Source organism: Oryzias latipes, chromosome 7 (assembly GCF_053564925.1).
Source record: "Oryzias latipes strain Hd-rR chromosome 7, Olatipes_Hd-rR_3.1".
NCBI classification, from domain to species: domain Eukaryota; kingdom Metazoa; phylum Chordata; class Actinopteri; order Beloniformes; family Adrianichthyidae; genus Oryzias; species Oryzias latipes.
In genome coordinates, this window is record NC_136243.1 from 30,182,081 (window position 1) to 30,198,648 (window position 16,568).

Sequence of the window (16,568 nt, forward strand, 5' to 3'; positions counted from 1 at the left end):
GGCTTTCTCTGTCCAGTGGGAGTGAACTGCATTCTGCAACTGACCAATCTGTTTTCTTGAGCCATAATAAACACCGTTTGTTGGAGCACTCCTGTGTGTGTGCATGTGTGTGTGGGGGAGCTGTTGAAAGGCAATACTTTTTCCAGGTCGAAGACTTGTCCTGAGGGATGATGTGAAACTGGAGCGGAGGGGAATGCAATGTTGGGTGATTGCAAATGTGATAGGTTTTGCTTTGACATAAACATTTGTCTTTTATCCAATGTTTGTTTTAGCCATTTGAAGTTCATCTGATGACATAAAAACATAAAAATGCTATTTTTACGACCAATTTCCCATAAGAAATTTTAAAATTTACCACTGCGGTAGCTGCACAAACAGAGCTCGGGTTTTGCTTTTGGTTTTATTAAACGTGTCATATTGATTGAATTAGAACTGATCTGTTGTTGTCACCTTCTATCTTGTTTTATGCTTAATTTTATACCCAAATACAATTTTTGTTTGTTTGTCAGGATCAAGTTAACTGGGATGTATCTGTCTTTCATTTGGTACACTTTCGCTCTTCAAAGACCCACTGATCACTTTTTGATCTTTTGTAAAAGTGTTCCCGGTGGTCTTTAATCACAATTGTGCATGTTTTAGCCAAAATCCAAAAACCTGTTGCTTTCTAGGACACAGTTTTTGCAGAGTGGCTGTAGTTTGTTAGAAATTCGTCTCTGAGTTGTGGGCGGGACCACTGGCGTACAGCAACCCTGCCCACCCTTCCCCTTCCTGTTGCAGAGAGATTTAATTACATCATTTTTTTCTTCTGATAAAAACTTCAGAAGAAATAAATATTTTAATCGGCCTAATAGTAAAGGAATCTCTTCAAGATTTAGTACTTTTTTTAATCTGTACTCAGCTCTTCAAACCACTGAATGTTACTCTCCTTTATTCTCCAGTGAACTGTGAAATATTCCATGAAGACTCATCTCGGTGATGCATTAATAGCTGCAGGCCACTGATTTGCAAACAGCTGCTTGTTATTTTTCTTCTAAGCAAATATAATAAAGACACCTTTGAACTATTTGGGCAGTTTAAAGACATTTAGAGTATAAAATCATAAAGTAGAACTTGCCTCATTTACAAAAACAAATCTTTCTCTGCTATCCTCTCTGTAATTCTGCTTTCCTCCAGCCGACAGTTGCTTTCAAAGCAGTGGCTCAGCACTTTCTATAAGGCTTTCTGTTAGCCTCTGTGTAAAATGTGAGACTGATGTCTGCAGAGGATTGACAGTGACACCTAATCAATGCCCATCTAAGCTGCAGCCACAGACAGGCAGAGTGTCATCACAGCTCAGAGATGACAAATAATCACCACGTGGTGATTGTGTTGCCTCTGCAGACACTTCAGATCCTCCCAGACTCTATTGCAAATACTATTGGATTAAAATGAAGTTTTAAAAAAAAAAAATCTATTTAAATTAGAAGAAAGAAAGGGAGGAAACATCAAATCATACTTATCAAGAGGGGAACAAAATCACTCAAAATAAAAGGAAGTCTACACTCAGATTTCGTAAGGGATACAGTTTGAAAATATATATATTTTTGACAAAGGATCTATTTATATCCAAAGGTTTTAGTGTTATTCAACCAAATGTTGTGTTGTCCAATGACTATCTGTCTATTGAATGCTTCTTTTTTAACCAATACAAACCCAGATGCTTTTGCCCTAAAAAAATGGCAGCTAATTTGCATTTAAAACCTCAACATCTACTCAAAGTCCTGGCAGCAAAGCTGCATTCTGTTGGAGACATTGCAATAAGGATGGAGATTTTACCAGGATGAAATCTGAAGATCTTTCCTTATGCTAATACTTTTTGGAAATGTAGACGAGTGTTAGTACGGGCTGTTTGAGAAACGGCAAAGATGACTTCCTCCTTTAAAGCACAGTGTTTCAGAGCAGGTGGTTAATTCTGCTGCAGAGTGAGCATGCTCTGTCAGATCTTATTAAAGAGAGCAAAGTTCTTGGTTTATTCACATTTGCTGTTCAGAATTTGGACGTGTGCTTGCTTGTGTCGGATTGCATCAGTTCATTCATCTTTACATGGTGAAAGTGCAAGCACGAGTGCATGCAGCTGCAAAACTGCAGTGCCACACATACACGCACAGATGCAGGCTGAAAGAGTGAGCAATGGAGGTTTTATGACGCAAATTATGGTTTGGTTTTAGACAAGGCTCCTTGAGTTTTAATCCACCATGACAAGTAAAATAAAAGAAAGCTTTAAATTTTTTTTGTTTACATCAAACACTGCAGGCACATTTTGGACGAGCAATTTTCTCTCACAAGGTTGTATAGATGTGCTTGAGTACTGCACACAGTCCAAATGTAAAGGACAGCCTAAATAATAAAATAACCCAAAGGAGTAACAATCAAAACTGCAAATTTGTCATTTGAACTTTATTTTGAAGTTAACATGTATTGCAGCAGTGCAAAGTTGACAGATTTCAGCATCTTTTGAATGAAGTGCTTAGTCTCAGAAGACTCACGCCACAGTCTCCCAGATGCTAATGTTTAAAAGTTCAGTTTTTAGTGGTCATTCCTGTTCATGTATCACCGTCATACCTCATAAACATCTGTTAAAACATTTCCTAGCAACATATTTTACTGAAAAATGAAAAAAAAAAACAAAAAAAACACAAGAGATTGTCCTGTGAGAATCATGCGCTGTTTTAAGAGCTGACTCAGCACGCTGTAAGTCAAACACACATGCATTTTGTTCAGTGAAGGGCAAATCATGCTGACCTTTAAGTCTTCTATATGCTATATTTAAACTGGCATGTCTGTGCATTTTGTATTCTAGTTTGTCTGGTTTTCAGTAGGTACACCTATTGTACTGAGTTAGGGGAATGATTCAAATGGGCATGTTCAAATGGGTCCTTCAACTTAATATTGTGCTAAATTTGATGGGTCATCTATAAAGATTTGATCTGTTAAGCTGCGTTCACACTGAATGCAATTAAGGGGCGACCAGTTTGAGTGTTAGGTCAATGTACTGACACAATCAGAGGCGGCGTGATTTGAGCATCAGTCATGGCTTGGCGGTTTGGTGGCAGCTGAAATTAGTTGCAAAATTTGCCTCACGCCACCTCAGCTTTGGCCCGTGACGTGTTCATGATGTAATCAGCAGGTGGAGTCCAAAACCAACATGGAGGAGAATCTGTTTGTTCTCCTCCTTAACTTTACAATTGTTTCTTATTTATGTAGAGACAATAGTAACATTTTCCTCTAATTTTATTCTTATTTTTTCCATTCTCGGACTAATGCAGGACAGCAAGGTGTCAAATTGCTGTCCTGCATTCCCCCTATTCCCCCAAACATCATTACAGTATAGGTGAGGCAGGGGGAGCAATGAGTTAAATTTTCTCTGATTAGTTAGCCTGGCAATAAGCCTGTCCAAAGAGGAATGTTTTCTGTCTAACTTTGAATGTAGAAACTGTGTTGGCCTCTCACATTAGCTGGCAGCTTGTTCCATAAAACAGGGGCATCGTGGCTAAACGCTCTCCCTCCAACCATACTTTTAGAAATTCCACAAACAGTCCTGCATTTAGTGAGCAGAGTGTTCTGTTTGGGTGGTAAGGCACAATGAGATCTTTCATATAGGATGGGTCATACCATTTAAGGCCTTATAGGTTAGCAGGAGGATTTTGAACTTGATTCTAGAATCAACTGGGAGCCAGTGAACTGCAGCTAACACAGGCGCCACACCCAACACTTCATCTGCATTGCTGTGTCACAAACTAAAACATTTCATAAATAAACTGAAACATGACAAAATCCACAGCGAAAGAGAAAATATAACAGAGCAGAGCAGATGACCTGACGAGGTAAACCGGAAAACCAAACTCTTAAACAGACTGAGGGTAATTGACAGAAATGAAAAAAGCTGTGGATGATCAACATGAACCAGGTGGCTGATGGGGGAACAACTCAAAACATGACCAAGAATACAACTGAAAACAAAAGCACAGAATCCTTACATGCTGGACCTTTGACCTTTGATATCAGTCATCTGTACATTGACTTAACATTGAAATTGGCCGCTTCTGCCGCATGAATTTTCTTTAGTGGGAACACAAATTTAGAGAAGTGTTTGCATTACATTTACAAGAGACAGAGTGTCAACCTTTCCTTCAGCTGACCAGTTTTAGTGCAGCACGTTTGCATTCCAAACAAATACACATAGTTCAAAACCTCCTTTTCAAAATAGAAACAATGAGAATCTTATTTTTACATTTGCCTGAAACTTATACAAAAATGTTGACCTCGAAGAACATTTATGTTTTTTCTCAAATATCACCTAATGAAATACAATCCTTAAAGTTTTCACTTTCTCAGCAGTCATTCACCTCACTGACAGTTTTTCATTCTAAATATGTCACATTCATTTGTCTTCTTTGGATTTATGATGGACAAATTGAATTTGAGCTAATTAAGCAACTGATTGGTGAAAAGCTAATAAATACAATATTTATATATTTTAAATCCCCACGTTTTTATGGATGACAGTAACAGGCTGAATAACGTTTACGGAGCATTTTAGTGAAGACAGGTTGAAGATGAAATGAGGTGTGATAATGCGACAGGCAGAGTTTATTTTTATTTGTTTGTCTTTTCTCTGTTTTGCACTTAGCTGCAGGAGGGGCCGTTGTATTTGACCCTGTCAGCTCTCTGCTTGCTCTTTCCAGAGAGCTGCTCTTTTCAAAATGTTTTCTTTTCTAAATGTTGAAACCACGTCAGCTTAGTTCTGAACGGGGAGGGGGTGTCTTTTCAGTTACCAACTGTTACTGTGAGCAGGCAGCCCTATGTCAAGCCTCGCACATGCCCTCCTGTTCATGCAAATGTAAAAGCAGGAGTTGTTCCTTAGCAAAGACACTGAGGGCTTCTCCTCAAAGCATTTCTCAGCCAAAACTGGCAGTTTCATGAGGCAGAACAAATTCACTGTACATTTTTGAGTCAGCTTCTTCCTTCTCCTCTTTCCACTGGATTCTACTCAGCCCTTCATCCTCCACTCATCTCCTCCTAATTCTCTAATATCCATAGCCTCTCTCCTCACAGCTTCATTCTTTCACTCTGACATTTTCCCTGCTCCACTACCAACTCTGGTTTCCTTTTTCCCTTTTTTTTCTCCCTCCCCGTCCTCTGCTTTACAGATCAGTCCTCCTCCATTTTGCCCACGCTCTCACGCCTTTTCATCCTCATCCCCTTGCCTTTCTCCCACTCTCTCAGTGCAGTTCTGAGCATCGCTCCCCCCTGTCCTCCTTACGCCACTCCACTATCTTCTTTCCCTCTCTGCAAGCATTTGATTGGCTGTGATGGGCTCTCATGCAACATCTTATCTTAAAGCACAAGCAGAAAAAGATGGAAAAAAAGCAACATTGAAAAGCTGTATTCTAAAGACAATGCTTTAATGAACTTTTCATGTACAATCCCTATATCTATGTTTATGGTTGGTGTTGTTTTTACAGTAGCCATCATACAGAAAAATGTAAGAACAAATAAGACATTACACTTGTGAAGCAGAATTCCTCCTATTTGGTCTGCAAAGGTCTTCAGACACACTGTAACAGTGACAGAATACAGCTGTGTGTCTTTTTTTTTCTTTAGCGAGGGTGGAGGGAGCTGCTCAACTCTTCTCCACCACGCTTCTTTGGAGATAGGTTATAAAGCTCTGCAGTGTCATGCAAATGGAACATTTACTATATGTTCATCATTAAAGTCTCACTCTGATCATCCTTTGACCTATGTTAAAGCTTTCCCAGTGGACTTTTAATTATGATAATTATTTTATGCAAAAACTTTTTTTTTAAAGTGTTGTTTTTCTGTGGAACAATAGCAGTTCATTAGAATAGAATAGAATAGAATAGAATAGAATAGAATAGAATAGAATAGAATAGAATAGAATAGAAGGTCCATTTGCCACAAACTACACAAAACATATAAAAGACTTAAGGATAAAAATAAAACACTCAAACAAGTATAAGAACAATGACATAAAAAGAATAAAAAAATAATGTCATAAAAGTACAAAAATGAATGACATAGGAATATAAAACAATTATATAAAAGTATAAGAGCTATCATTAGAAAATAACTTCTGAGTTTTGGCGGATCCGTTGTCGCCGATCAACCCCACCCTCTCTTGCCGTCCATGATGCTGAGAGATCTCTGTTAAAGCACTTTACTGTTAGTTTACAGCCCCTCATGCCAAAAACCTAAAATTGTTGGTGCAATAAAAATGACTAGCAACATTGGAACTATCCAGCTGGATAGTTTTGATCCAGATTCCAGCTCAGACGAGGAAAACGAAGACGTACATGGATCTGTTTGTCTGCAGGGGATGCATCATGAAGGAACACAGCAGGGAGCTTGTGGGCTGCCCAGTGTATTTTTCATGTCTTTTTTTTTTTTTTGGTCAATTCATGATAAACACTCAGGAACGGATTTTTGAGCTTTGTTTTCCCAGTACATGTCCTACATCATCAGAAAAATGCAACAAGAACATGTAAAGAAAAACACAGAAAACACGTTTTTCATCGGAGGGCGTCTTTAACGCATCAGAGACCATATGGTCGTAGGTAAAAACCTCCCCCTTAAAGATTTCTGCCATAAAAACTATAGATTCCTATCAATCATATTTCAATAAACCATATAATAAACTCAAAGCCTTTCTTATTAAATTTACACAAGTGCCAAACTTCTAATTATTTTCTTAACAAACTCAAAGCCTCTACACTTTCTTGAAACTTGCTTAAAAATGCTATAATTTAGAAATCATATTTACGTTACAACATTTATTTAAAATATCTTAGCATGTAATACCAAATTCATTATAACATAGTTCATTGAGAGGGACTTTCCTGCACTAAATGCTCTCTTTTCTCTTCATTCGTGAACTTTTACCTAAACTCTCCTTGGTAATCTCGACCTAAAATGTGTACAAACAAGGTTTGTGGCCCCTTTTTAAACCGTGTACTGTAAATTATTGTTGTGCAAAAGCGTGAGATCAACATGAACACCCTGAAGTACAAGTAAAGGTGCTCTAACAGACAAAAGTCAAGTTTTCCTTTCAGATTTCATCAAAAAAACAGGCTTTAAACATAAAAGGGTCTTGTGTGAAGGCTGGATTCAGTCTAAAAGCATCATTTCATTTCAAGTAATTTGATTTATTGCCAACATAGAAAATATTAATGAGTTGTTGTGTTCTGGAGACACATTCACCACCAAATGACAAATCCTTATGCGTTTTTTTTCTGGTTACATGACTGTGTGAACACAATTGTGGTAGTTAGTTGATTTATCTTTCTACATGTTGCCTATTGGGCCAAGGCTGAGATTGCAAAGACCCACTGAAGCTATGCTCTGTTTTGCTGCTGGCTAGAAGCCATCTTATTACTGCAGGAGTCAAAATCCTTCAATCCCTGCAGCCTGTTCAAATAAACACACACACACACACACACACACACACATACACACTTCTCTAAACCCTGTGGGGCCACACCATCCACAACAGCACTGTTTTCCATTTGTGCTTCAGTGGTGTTTGCACACTGTATATATTATATATTCGTGTCTCAGTATGCCTGTGGTAGACATCCAATGAATCAGAAAATTTCATACATAACAACTTTTGACAAATTTGTGGGTCAAACTCTGAGCAAAAGCTCATCCCTACTTTTGGTTTGTGTCTATATTTGAACTTTCAATCATAACCAGGTCTTTAGTTTATGTTAGTGGGGAAACCCTAGGAGTCCTAGATGAGGTTCAGGTAGATATCGAACCCTTTTGCCACATGGAACCAGTCAGAAGGGATCAAAAATTAGTTTTCAGTATTTTTTACATAAAGAGTGAAACTTTTTTTCTTAAAAAAAAATAAATTAATTGTTAGGTAAATTAATCAACAAGAAAGATCTGTTGTTGTTAAATCACATTTCTCAGTATTCAGGCTGCAGACATGAAAAAGCACAAAACAAAAAAATTTTTTTTATCTACACACACTGTAGAAAACACTGTTTTTATTGTTATTTTTCTACATGTTTTTAATACCAGTTTCTCCTTCCAATTCATTATAGCCAAACAGCATATTTAAGGCGGTCTTAGACATACAGCTGTCCTTTTTTTTTTTACAGCAGATTGTATTCTGCATCCTGATTTGGCTGGAGACGTTGTCAATCAATTTCTTCAGTGCCATGTCTCCTGTACAGAATGCGTTCACTTTTCCCAATTCGCATAAATCTTTAATCAGATTGCAACACAGCATTTGAAATGATAAAGTAAATTACAGTTTTCTCTTCTGCCAGAGCATATCATCATAGCAGCTGTAATTTCCCTCTATATGCTGATGAGATCCTCCTACATGTTCTCATCTGCAAAGGATCCCAGATGATCCTCGCCTGAATTTTCTATTGTTTTTGTAAAAGAGTGACAGATGTGGCACAGAAAATGGAAAAGGTGACTCCAGTACAAACAAAAAAGCAAAATGCGTGGACAGACACCCACTTGAACACAAATATGATAAGGAATGAGGAAATATAAAAATATCCGAGAATGGAAATAAGCTTGTCAGGTTTATCCAATCCTTCTTTTGTTTTGTGCCTCTTACATTCAACCTCTCTCAAATGTATTTTTTTTTCCCTTTTTACTTTCAAATTCACCGCTTCAGTCATCTTCTTCATTATGTCTTCTGCTTTCTCTTCTGCCCTCCTTGGTGTCCTTCGAATATAATAATCATTTCTTTTCTAAAATTCCCTTTAGCTTTCTTTGCTTTTTATTTTTATATGAACAATATTTGAAAGCTCAGGCAAGATGTAGTGAAATAAATGGAGCTGAAACCCTGACCTCAGCCAACAACCTTCACTTTTAGAAAAAAATATAAACTTTTTTTCTGATAAGTTGAATTTTTCTCTTCACAAAAAATGAACTTTATAAATACTAAATATCTTCCCACTAACTCTGTCCCAGTTGTGCTAAGGAGTTCTGTGGCTGTGATTTTTGTCTTTAAGTCCTGATTCATTTCTAGAAAACTAGTATGTTCATTTTCAAACAGTTAAACTGAAAAGGGTTGTGATGGGTGTAGACAAACAGATTGGTTATTTTCATTAAATACAATTTTAAAAGTTTGGTGAAGGCTTACGGTGGCCTTGAGATCCAAATCACATCGAAAACCACTTAACACTAAAAAACATTGTAAAGATCATAACTACAAAAAGCCAAAAAAATAAAACAATAACAGCATTACATTCATTCATTTTCTATTCTGTTTTTCCCTTTTGGGGTCATGGGGCTGCTGGAGCCTATCCTGGCCACTCGTGGGCGAAGGCAGGGGATGCCTTGGACAGTTCGCCAGTCTGTCGTAGGGTATAATGTCCACAATCACACACCCATTCACTCTCACACCTAGGGACAATTTAGATTAACCAATTAACCTATGAAGCATGTTTTTGGACAGTGGGAGGAAGCCGGAGACCCCGGAGAGAACCCACTATTGGACGGGGAGAACATGCAAACTCCACACAGAAAGGTCCCCCATTCATGTTCTGTTTCAGGTCCCCCAGTGGGGACTTGAACCAGGGGCCTTGTTGCTGTGAGGCAAGAGCGCTAACCACTGCCCCACCGTGCAGCCCCCCCCCCCCCCCCCCCCCCCCCAAAAAAGAAAACAGCATTACATTTTAGAAAACAAAATTACAGAAACCAAATCGTTAAAAACACATTAAAACAAAATTTCTAGAAGGCAAAAACTGAAATGTTAGAAAAACGAAACAAACCAGAAAAAGTTGGTACTATGGGACGTCGCTGAGAACTTCATGTTAAATACTGTTCCGCTGAAATGATGCACTAACATCATCATCCAATCAGCAATGTCCTACAGTGTTTACCCTTTCCAGTTTCTCATTCTGTTTCATTTTGTCTTCTGGAAATCCCTTATTTTCCGAAATCTTTTTTTTTTTGTATTTTATGTTTTGGTTTCTTAAATGTTGTTTTGGTTTCTAAAATGTCATGTGGTTTTTTTTAATTTTTTGTTTGCTTTTTTAATTGCCATCTTTAAAATGGTTTTGTGTTAAGTGATTTGATGTGATTTTCACTTCCGGGCCATCGTACAATACAGATGGTTGAAACCTAAGAAATCTCTGCAGCAAAAAACAAAACAAAAAACAACAACTTAGGTTTGATAAATGGGACTACATATGGTCCCCTTTAGTAAATGTGTTTGCCTATAAAAAAAAAAAGATAATACAGGACACCGAATAAATATAACGTTCTTGGTTTGCCTGATCTGAGAAATATGAATCTCTGAAAACTTCAGTGAGCTTGTTTTCTGTGTGCTTTACTGGATGCTGGACATCTTTTTGTAGATCTTTCTCTTTACTGTAGCTTTCTCATCTCTCTGGAGCCCCTGCTTGAAGTCTGCTGTATCAGAATCAGCACACAGTCACATCACCAGAGGCTGAGCTAAATCACTGTATATGTGAACTTATTCATATACGCATGAGGTCTCACTCACTGCCTCCTCCATTTTTCCTTTCCTGCACCCAGCGGGCTCCTCTTTACCTTTCTTTCTATTCCCCCTTCTTCTCGTTATCCCTCTGCTTCTATTAAGCCTTCAGTGAGGCATCTCCTCCATTTGGCGTTGATGTAGACACACATATGTGTTTGTGCTCGTGAGAGCGTGCTGCTGCAGAGTGCTGCCTAAAGCTGCAGCCGGCGCCATGGTAGTGCATGCTCAAGCAGAACAATGGCATTCTGGGTAAAAATAGGCCCTGCTCTGTTGGAGGGAGAGAAAAGAAGGCTGGGAATGACATGCAGGGAGATGGGTGGGGGGTTGCAGATATGAGTTTAATGTTTGTGTGGTGGAGAAATGAGACAAACTTCAGATGTAAATGTGCAAAACGTTTCACAGAATGAAAGTGCACAAAAATTGTACAAAGAAGAAAAACGTATCTGCAGTGATTTACTGTTTAAACCCCTTTATGCCAATTGATGTAAACCTTCCTGTACCTCCAAATTTGACGTCATTCAGCATCTACAGTACTTAAAATATAAGTGGTTTAGCAAGTTTAATTATTTATTTATTTAAAAAAATACTTAAAACAACAACAGGCATTATTCATTTAACACAACTATTATGTTTTAACAAATACACACATTTAAATAGACTTTAGGAAGTGGTTGCTTGCAGGCAAATTGCAGAGGACGGAGTGAGCATAGCATTAAAGTTAAAGATTTTTATTTTTGTATTTTGCGCGTATAACAAACAATCTGTTCTCTTGCCCTAAATCAGGCAGGCTGCAAACAACACTATCCCCCTGTCAGTCCAAAACAGGGGATTTAATAACTTCTACAACCTTTTTTGACAGAGCTGAACTAAAAACAAAGATTGGAAAGTAAATGAGCTCAGAGGCAGCAAATAGAAGAGGCTCAAGAGTCATTAGAGTTATAAATGAAGTGGAAAGATGAGCTGTAGTTTATAGTAAAGGTAGAAAACTTCTGAAATGGAAATGTTAAAGAAGAACTGCATCCATCACTTATTCATTATATATTATTGCATTCTCTCTCAAGCCCAAATAACATTAGTTGGCCTGTATGGAAACAGAAATAACGATATAAATGAACAGATGGTGCTGGTGGTGGCAAGACATTGGAGAGATAAGGCAAACAATTACAGTACAATAAAGTCACTGCAATGACATAAATGACGGTTTTGGTGCCTTATTACACTTTGCTATGCCATTCTGATTTATAAATAGTGTAGACTTGTATTTTTAAGTGGCTCCACCCTCCTCCTCCCTGATATCGGTTTGGCGTTTGGTTTGTGCCAGAACAGTCTGAAACAAAATATTACTTGGACAACACAGTCCTAAAGGGCACACAAACTTTTGAGTTTCTACATTAAAAGTGGGTCTGAAATAGAATTTGTGTGCATGGCAATACTCAAAGGTATTAAAGTCCCACTTTGATGAAAATGTGTTTTTGGTGTTTTTAACATGTTCTTGTAGCATTTTTTGTGATGATGGAGAACATTTATTAAGAACATTAAGCTTAAAATTGTATATCTGAGTATTTCTTTATTTAAATCCTTGTGAATCAGGAGCAGACAAAAAAATGCCATCTGAAATATCAGATTTGTTACGTGGAAAATACGCTGCTCCGCCCCATTCTGATGCATCCACTTGTGGATGACTATATCCATCTTTGTTTTCCTCGTCTGAGCCGTTTTCTGGCTCAAAACTGTATGGCTGGATAGCTCCAGTATTGCTCGCCATTTTAGTTGCACCGGTAATGTGTGGTGCTGTAAGCTAGTAGGAGAGCACTCAGTTCTGAACACTCTCATATCAGTCATTAGAGCATTAGTCCATCTCCAGGCTTCTTGTTATGGTCTTCTCATGAGCTAATATAACTCAATTTTGTTTTCTTTCATGTAGCACGGTGCAGCAAAAGGGGGTAAGAACTTGAGACAAAGTAGAGAAAGAGCTTTTACACGATGATCATCATACACCAATCACAATGGAGGTCCCATACATACTGTACGATGGAGCTGAGGAAAGGCATTCCTATACCCATGCATATTTGCAAACAGTGGCACGGTCTACAAACTCTACATTGCAGTCAGCACCAGTCTTTTGAAACTCTTTTTCCAACCTTATTTTTGCGACAAGAATCTCGGAAAGATTGTCACGTCACTTCCTGCCATTTTCTGCAGAGGACTTAACATGGCAACATCCAGAAAAGAGGGAGATTGAGATTAAGGTTGAAGACACTTAACCGCTTTCATGATGATGAGATCCCTTTTGGAAAATCTTCTCTCCATCTCTACAATGACTATGTCCAAAGTATTGAGACGGGTTCTCTTCAGAGCCTGGGAAGGAGTCAAGGAGTCTTCTGCACGCCCCACAGTGGACATAACACCACTACCTGTGAGCACTGAAGTCATTGTTCTCTTTCTTTTAGCAGCTGGTGCAGGCATGCTGGCTAATATCTCGCTCTCCACATCCCTCAATCTGCTTCAGAGCATGCAGAGATGCACTGACTACTTCTGAAGAACAGCACAGCTTAACAGAATGAGCCTGCAGCATGGCATTTGCTGACTTAAAGGAAGCCAACATTTTTAGAAGAAACTTTCTTGTTTCAAAGGAATGATGCCTCCTCAGCATCATCAGTAACCCTGATGCCTGAGTGCGGATGTCAACAGCAGCAGCACTGTCCTCTGTAACCTCTGACAGGATACTCATTATAGCATCCTGACTCTTCACAAGGCACTTGGTCACATCATGATGGCTTGTCCTCCTGATCTCCATCAGTCGTTTTAGGGAGAGAACATCATAGTTCTGTGACACATAATGACAATGAAAAAATGAGTGCAGGGATCCTGATAGATCAAAAAAGGTTTTTGCACATGGCTCTATTTGCTTTGCATGGACCACTGCCAAATGCAGCTGGGGGTTATAGCAGTGGATGTGAGGTATATCCTTTCCTACCTTCTTTTGCAATAAGGCCTGAACACCACCCCTGACCCCACTCATGGCAGAAGCTCCATCATAACACTGTCTGGAAAATTCAGCTGCTCTATAACCTGAAGCAGAACGATGCTCAAGATTTTGGGTGACAGTAAATGTAACTGATTTAGGTCAAGCAAACAGGTGTTCCTCTGGAATACCTTTACAGACAAATCTAATCATGATTGACAGATTCTCCACATTGCATCTGTCTCTGGTTTCATCACTTTAGATGTAAAACCCAGCAGAATCTGCTTTGTTATAATATTACATTTTTTTAAATACCATTTTGGCCAATGTTTCAATAATTTTGTTTTGGATGTTGTTAGAGGTGTATATTGCATTTTGTGGTATGTGTTTTTTTATTTTGTTAAACTTGGCATCCTTTGTCATTGTATCAATCCTTTTTAAGAACAGCCCTGCAGAGAAATTCTCATCATTTGAGCTATACTCAATATATACTCATTTTCTTTAACGTGAGTGGGCCCTGATAGATCACTAATGGTTTCCCCTATGGCCTCTCCGTGGGACATTTCAGACCAGGTTTTTGCATTTTTTATGTGGCATTGACTTAATGCAAGCTTTGTGAGTCCCTTATCTTTTTCCAGTGCAGTTTTGCAGGTATTAAATCCTTGTTTTGTGTAAACCAAATCCATGTCATTGTTCCCACCAAGTTTACGACACGGGAAACAAAAAGCAAGCACAAAGCTTTGCTGAGAATTCCAGCTGTGGTCTTCCACAAAACCAGCCTGGGTAGACTGAGAATGCGTTCTTACCAAAGTTAGGCTTTGGGGAAAACCAGAGCTGTGGGTTGTGATGGTTGTAAGGTGTTCATGCCTAAATTTAGATCATCGGCAGTTGCCAGCGCAGGGCTGGGAGCAACTGTGAAAGCAGGGGCTGTGCTTGCGAAACCAGACAAACTAGATGTACTGGGCTGAGCACGGGGATTTAAGTTTGCTGTACCGCTTTACTTGCTTCCGGCAGCCCCGGGACCCCGAAAGGGAACAAACGGATTAGAAGATGAATAACAATTGTTGTTTTTTTTAATTTGGACCGTTTGCATGGCGTCACATTTGGGGGGGCAGTCCTGGCATTTGGGGGGAACATGGCCCCTCACTGCCCATGCCTACATCCGGGCCCACTGCAGAAACTATGTCCTGCAAAACAACACAGTTTTTATTTTTTATTTTGGCCAAAAACGACAAAATCATAATTGAAAGACCACTGGAAAATTGATTTTAGTTTAAAATGAACTGTTTAAGGAAATTTGCTACTTGGAAAAAATTTGATGGTTGTTCTTATTTGCTTGTCTTCTGTTTTTCTTTTTTTTTTGTTCTTTGTTTTTTTTCCCTTCAGAAAAAGGAGTGGTTGTGTCTAAACTGCCAGACCCAGCGGCTGATGTCAGGAGGTGGGCTCGATGATCCTCCACTTCCCATTCCTCATCCTTCCCCCAAACACCAACAAATGGGTTCACCTTGTCACCAGACACCAACAAGTCAGCAAAGCCCACTCCACAAACCCACCACTCAGCAGATGGCTAAGCCAAGCCAGCCCCAGACACAAAAAACAACTCAGTCGGCAACAAGTGTTAGTGGACCATCCATCACCACAACTGCCAAACAGCCAACTGAAACCAAGACCACAGCACCAGCTCCAACAGCGGTACCAGCCACTGAGGCCCAGAAGCAGACGAAACCAACACAGGAGAAGCTCAAGACCGAAACAGAGAACCAAACAACCAAAGAGACTAAACCAAGTCAGAAGAAAGGAGAGCAGATAACACCGATCAAAGACATCAAAAAGTCCAGACAATATGACGTGAGTAAAACAGAAGAAATGCAGAGAAAGGAAAGATCATAAACAAATTAAAATTTATATAGTTAGAAATGCACTTTTGCAAAGCAGGCCAACGTTGATAACTGCATGCGTCTCTGTGGGCTGCCTTAATTTTAAGTTGCCTCTACATCATGGATGATGTGTATAATGTGATGACCATCTTGACAACTAACTGTTGCCATCTCAATTTACATCATTTATCCAGTCTGGCATTATGTTTTGTTTGACATTTTCTTATTCACAAAGCTGAAGAGTCATGGGCGTTGTAACTGACCCATCCCACTGTGTCAAGTCCAGTTGACTCAGGAATGATAGACACAGTGCATTTGATAGCCCACATTATAATCAAACATTAATGTTTTGTTTAACAGAAGGTATTTTTTTATGCCGTGACAGCATTATATTTAGATTCCATTATTGTAAATAATCAATTGTTTCTTTTAAGTTCAATTACGTTTAAGAAAACATTTGTTTTAGTGTTCAATAAAGTCTTAGAGAGCAACAAAACTCTTCATAAGTGTAGCTAAAATTAAAAAACTTGGAACAGCAAAACACCACCATACACCGAATTTTATTCAAAATAGCTGTATTTTAGCTAAATTTTGCAAATTTCACAATCTCCAAAATAATTTTGTGATGTTTTTTATCTTTATTTTGAAACTATACAGCTTGTATTTCAAGCTGGTGTTTGAAAATCAAATGGATCTATCACTAAACGCGAAAACAGATATTTATATTATTAACCTGCAGACTTAATATTCTGCTCAATTATCAGAGGTGACTTCGTAATGTTTACCACTAGCGTTTAAGCGTTTATTTTGTTCCAGAGAACTGAAGTGTTAAGATCCTTTGCTGTGATTACATATTTATCCTCATGTTCCATTTGCTCGTACAGAACTGGGTGAAAAAGGCTTTTGTCTTTTCTGCCCCCTCCACATGGAACACTCTACAGAAAAGATGGAAATTAAAAGAACTCATTCCTCTGAATATTTTTAAATCCAAGCTGAGATTTGAGGAGAAAGTCACTTTTAACTGTACCTGTTTTACATGAGTTCTATTATTTATTTATGTTTTTAATGTTGACATTTTTATTGTAAATGTAATTTATTGTTTCCCCTCTAGCCAGGACTACCTCAAAAAAGAGATTCTTAATCTCAATGGGACAATTCCTGGGTAAATAAAGGTTAAATAAAAAATAAAAATGTT

At 38.5% G+C, this 16,568-nt stretch overlaps 1 protein-coding gene across 6 annotated transcripts in view; it reads left to right on the top strand.

The window, feature by feature from the left end:
• Window positions 1–16,568, top strand: part of bsna (bassoon presynaptic cytomatrix protein a) — an 89,305-nt gene that overhangs the window by 52,501 nt on the left and 20,236 nt on the right. For all 6 annotated transcript variants that reach the window (XM_078949580.1, XM_078949582.1, XM_078949583.1 and 3 more), the window contains exon 3: window positions 14,883–15,344. In XM_078949580.1, coding sequence (XP_078805706.1) covers window positions 14,883–15,344 — 462 coding nt within the window. The remainder of the gene's footprint in view (window positions 1–14,882; window positions 15,345–16,568) is intronic.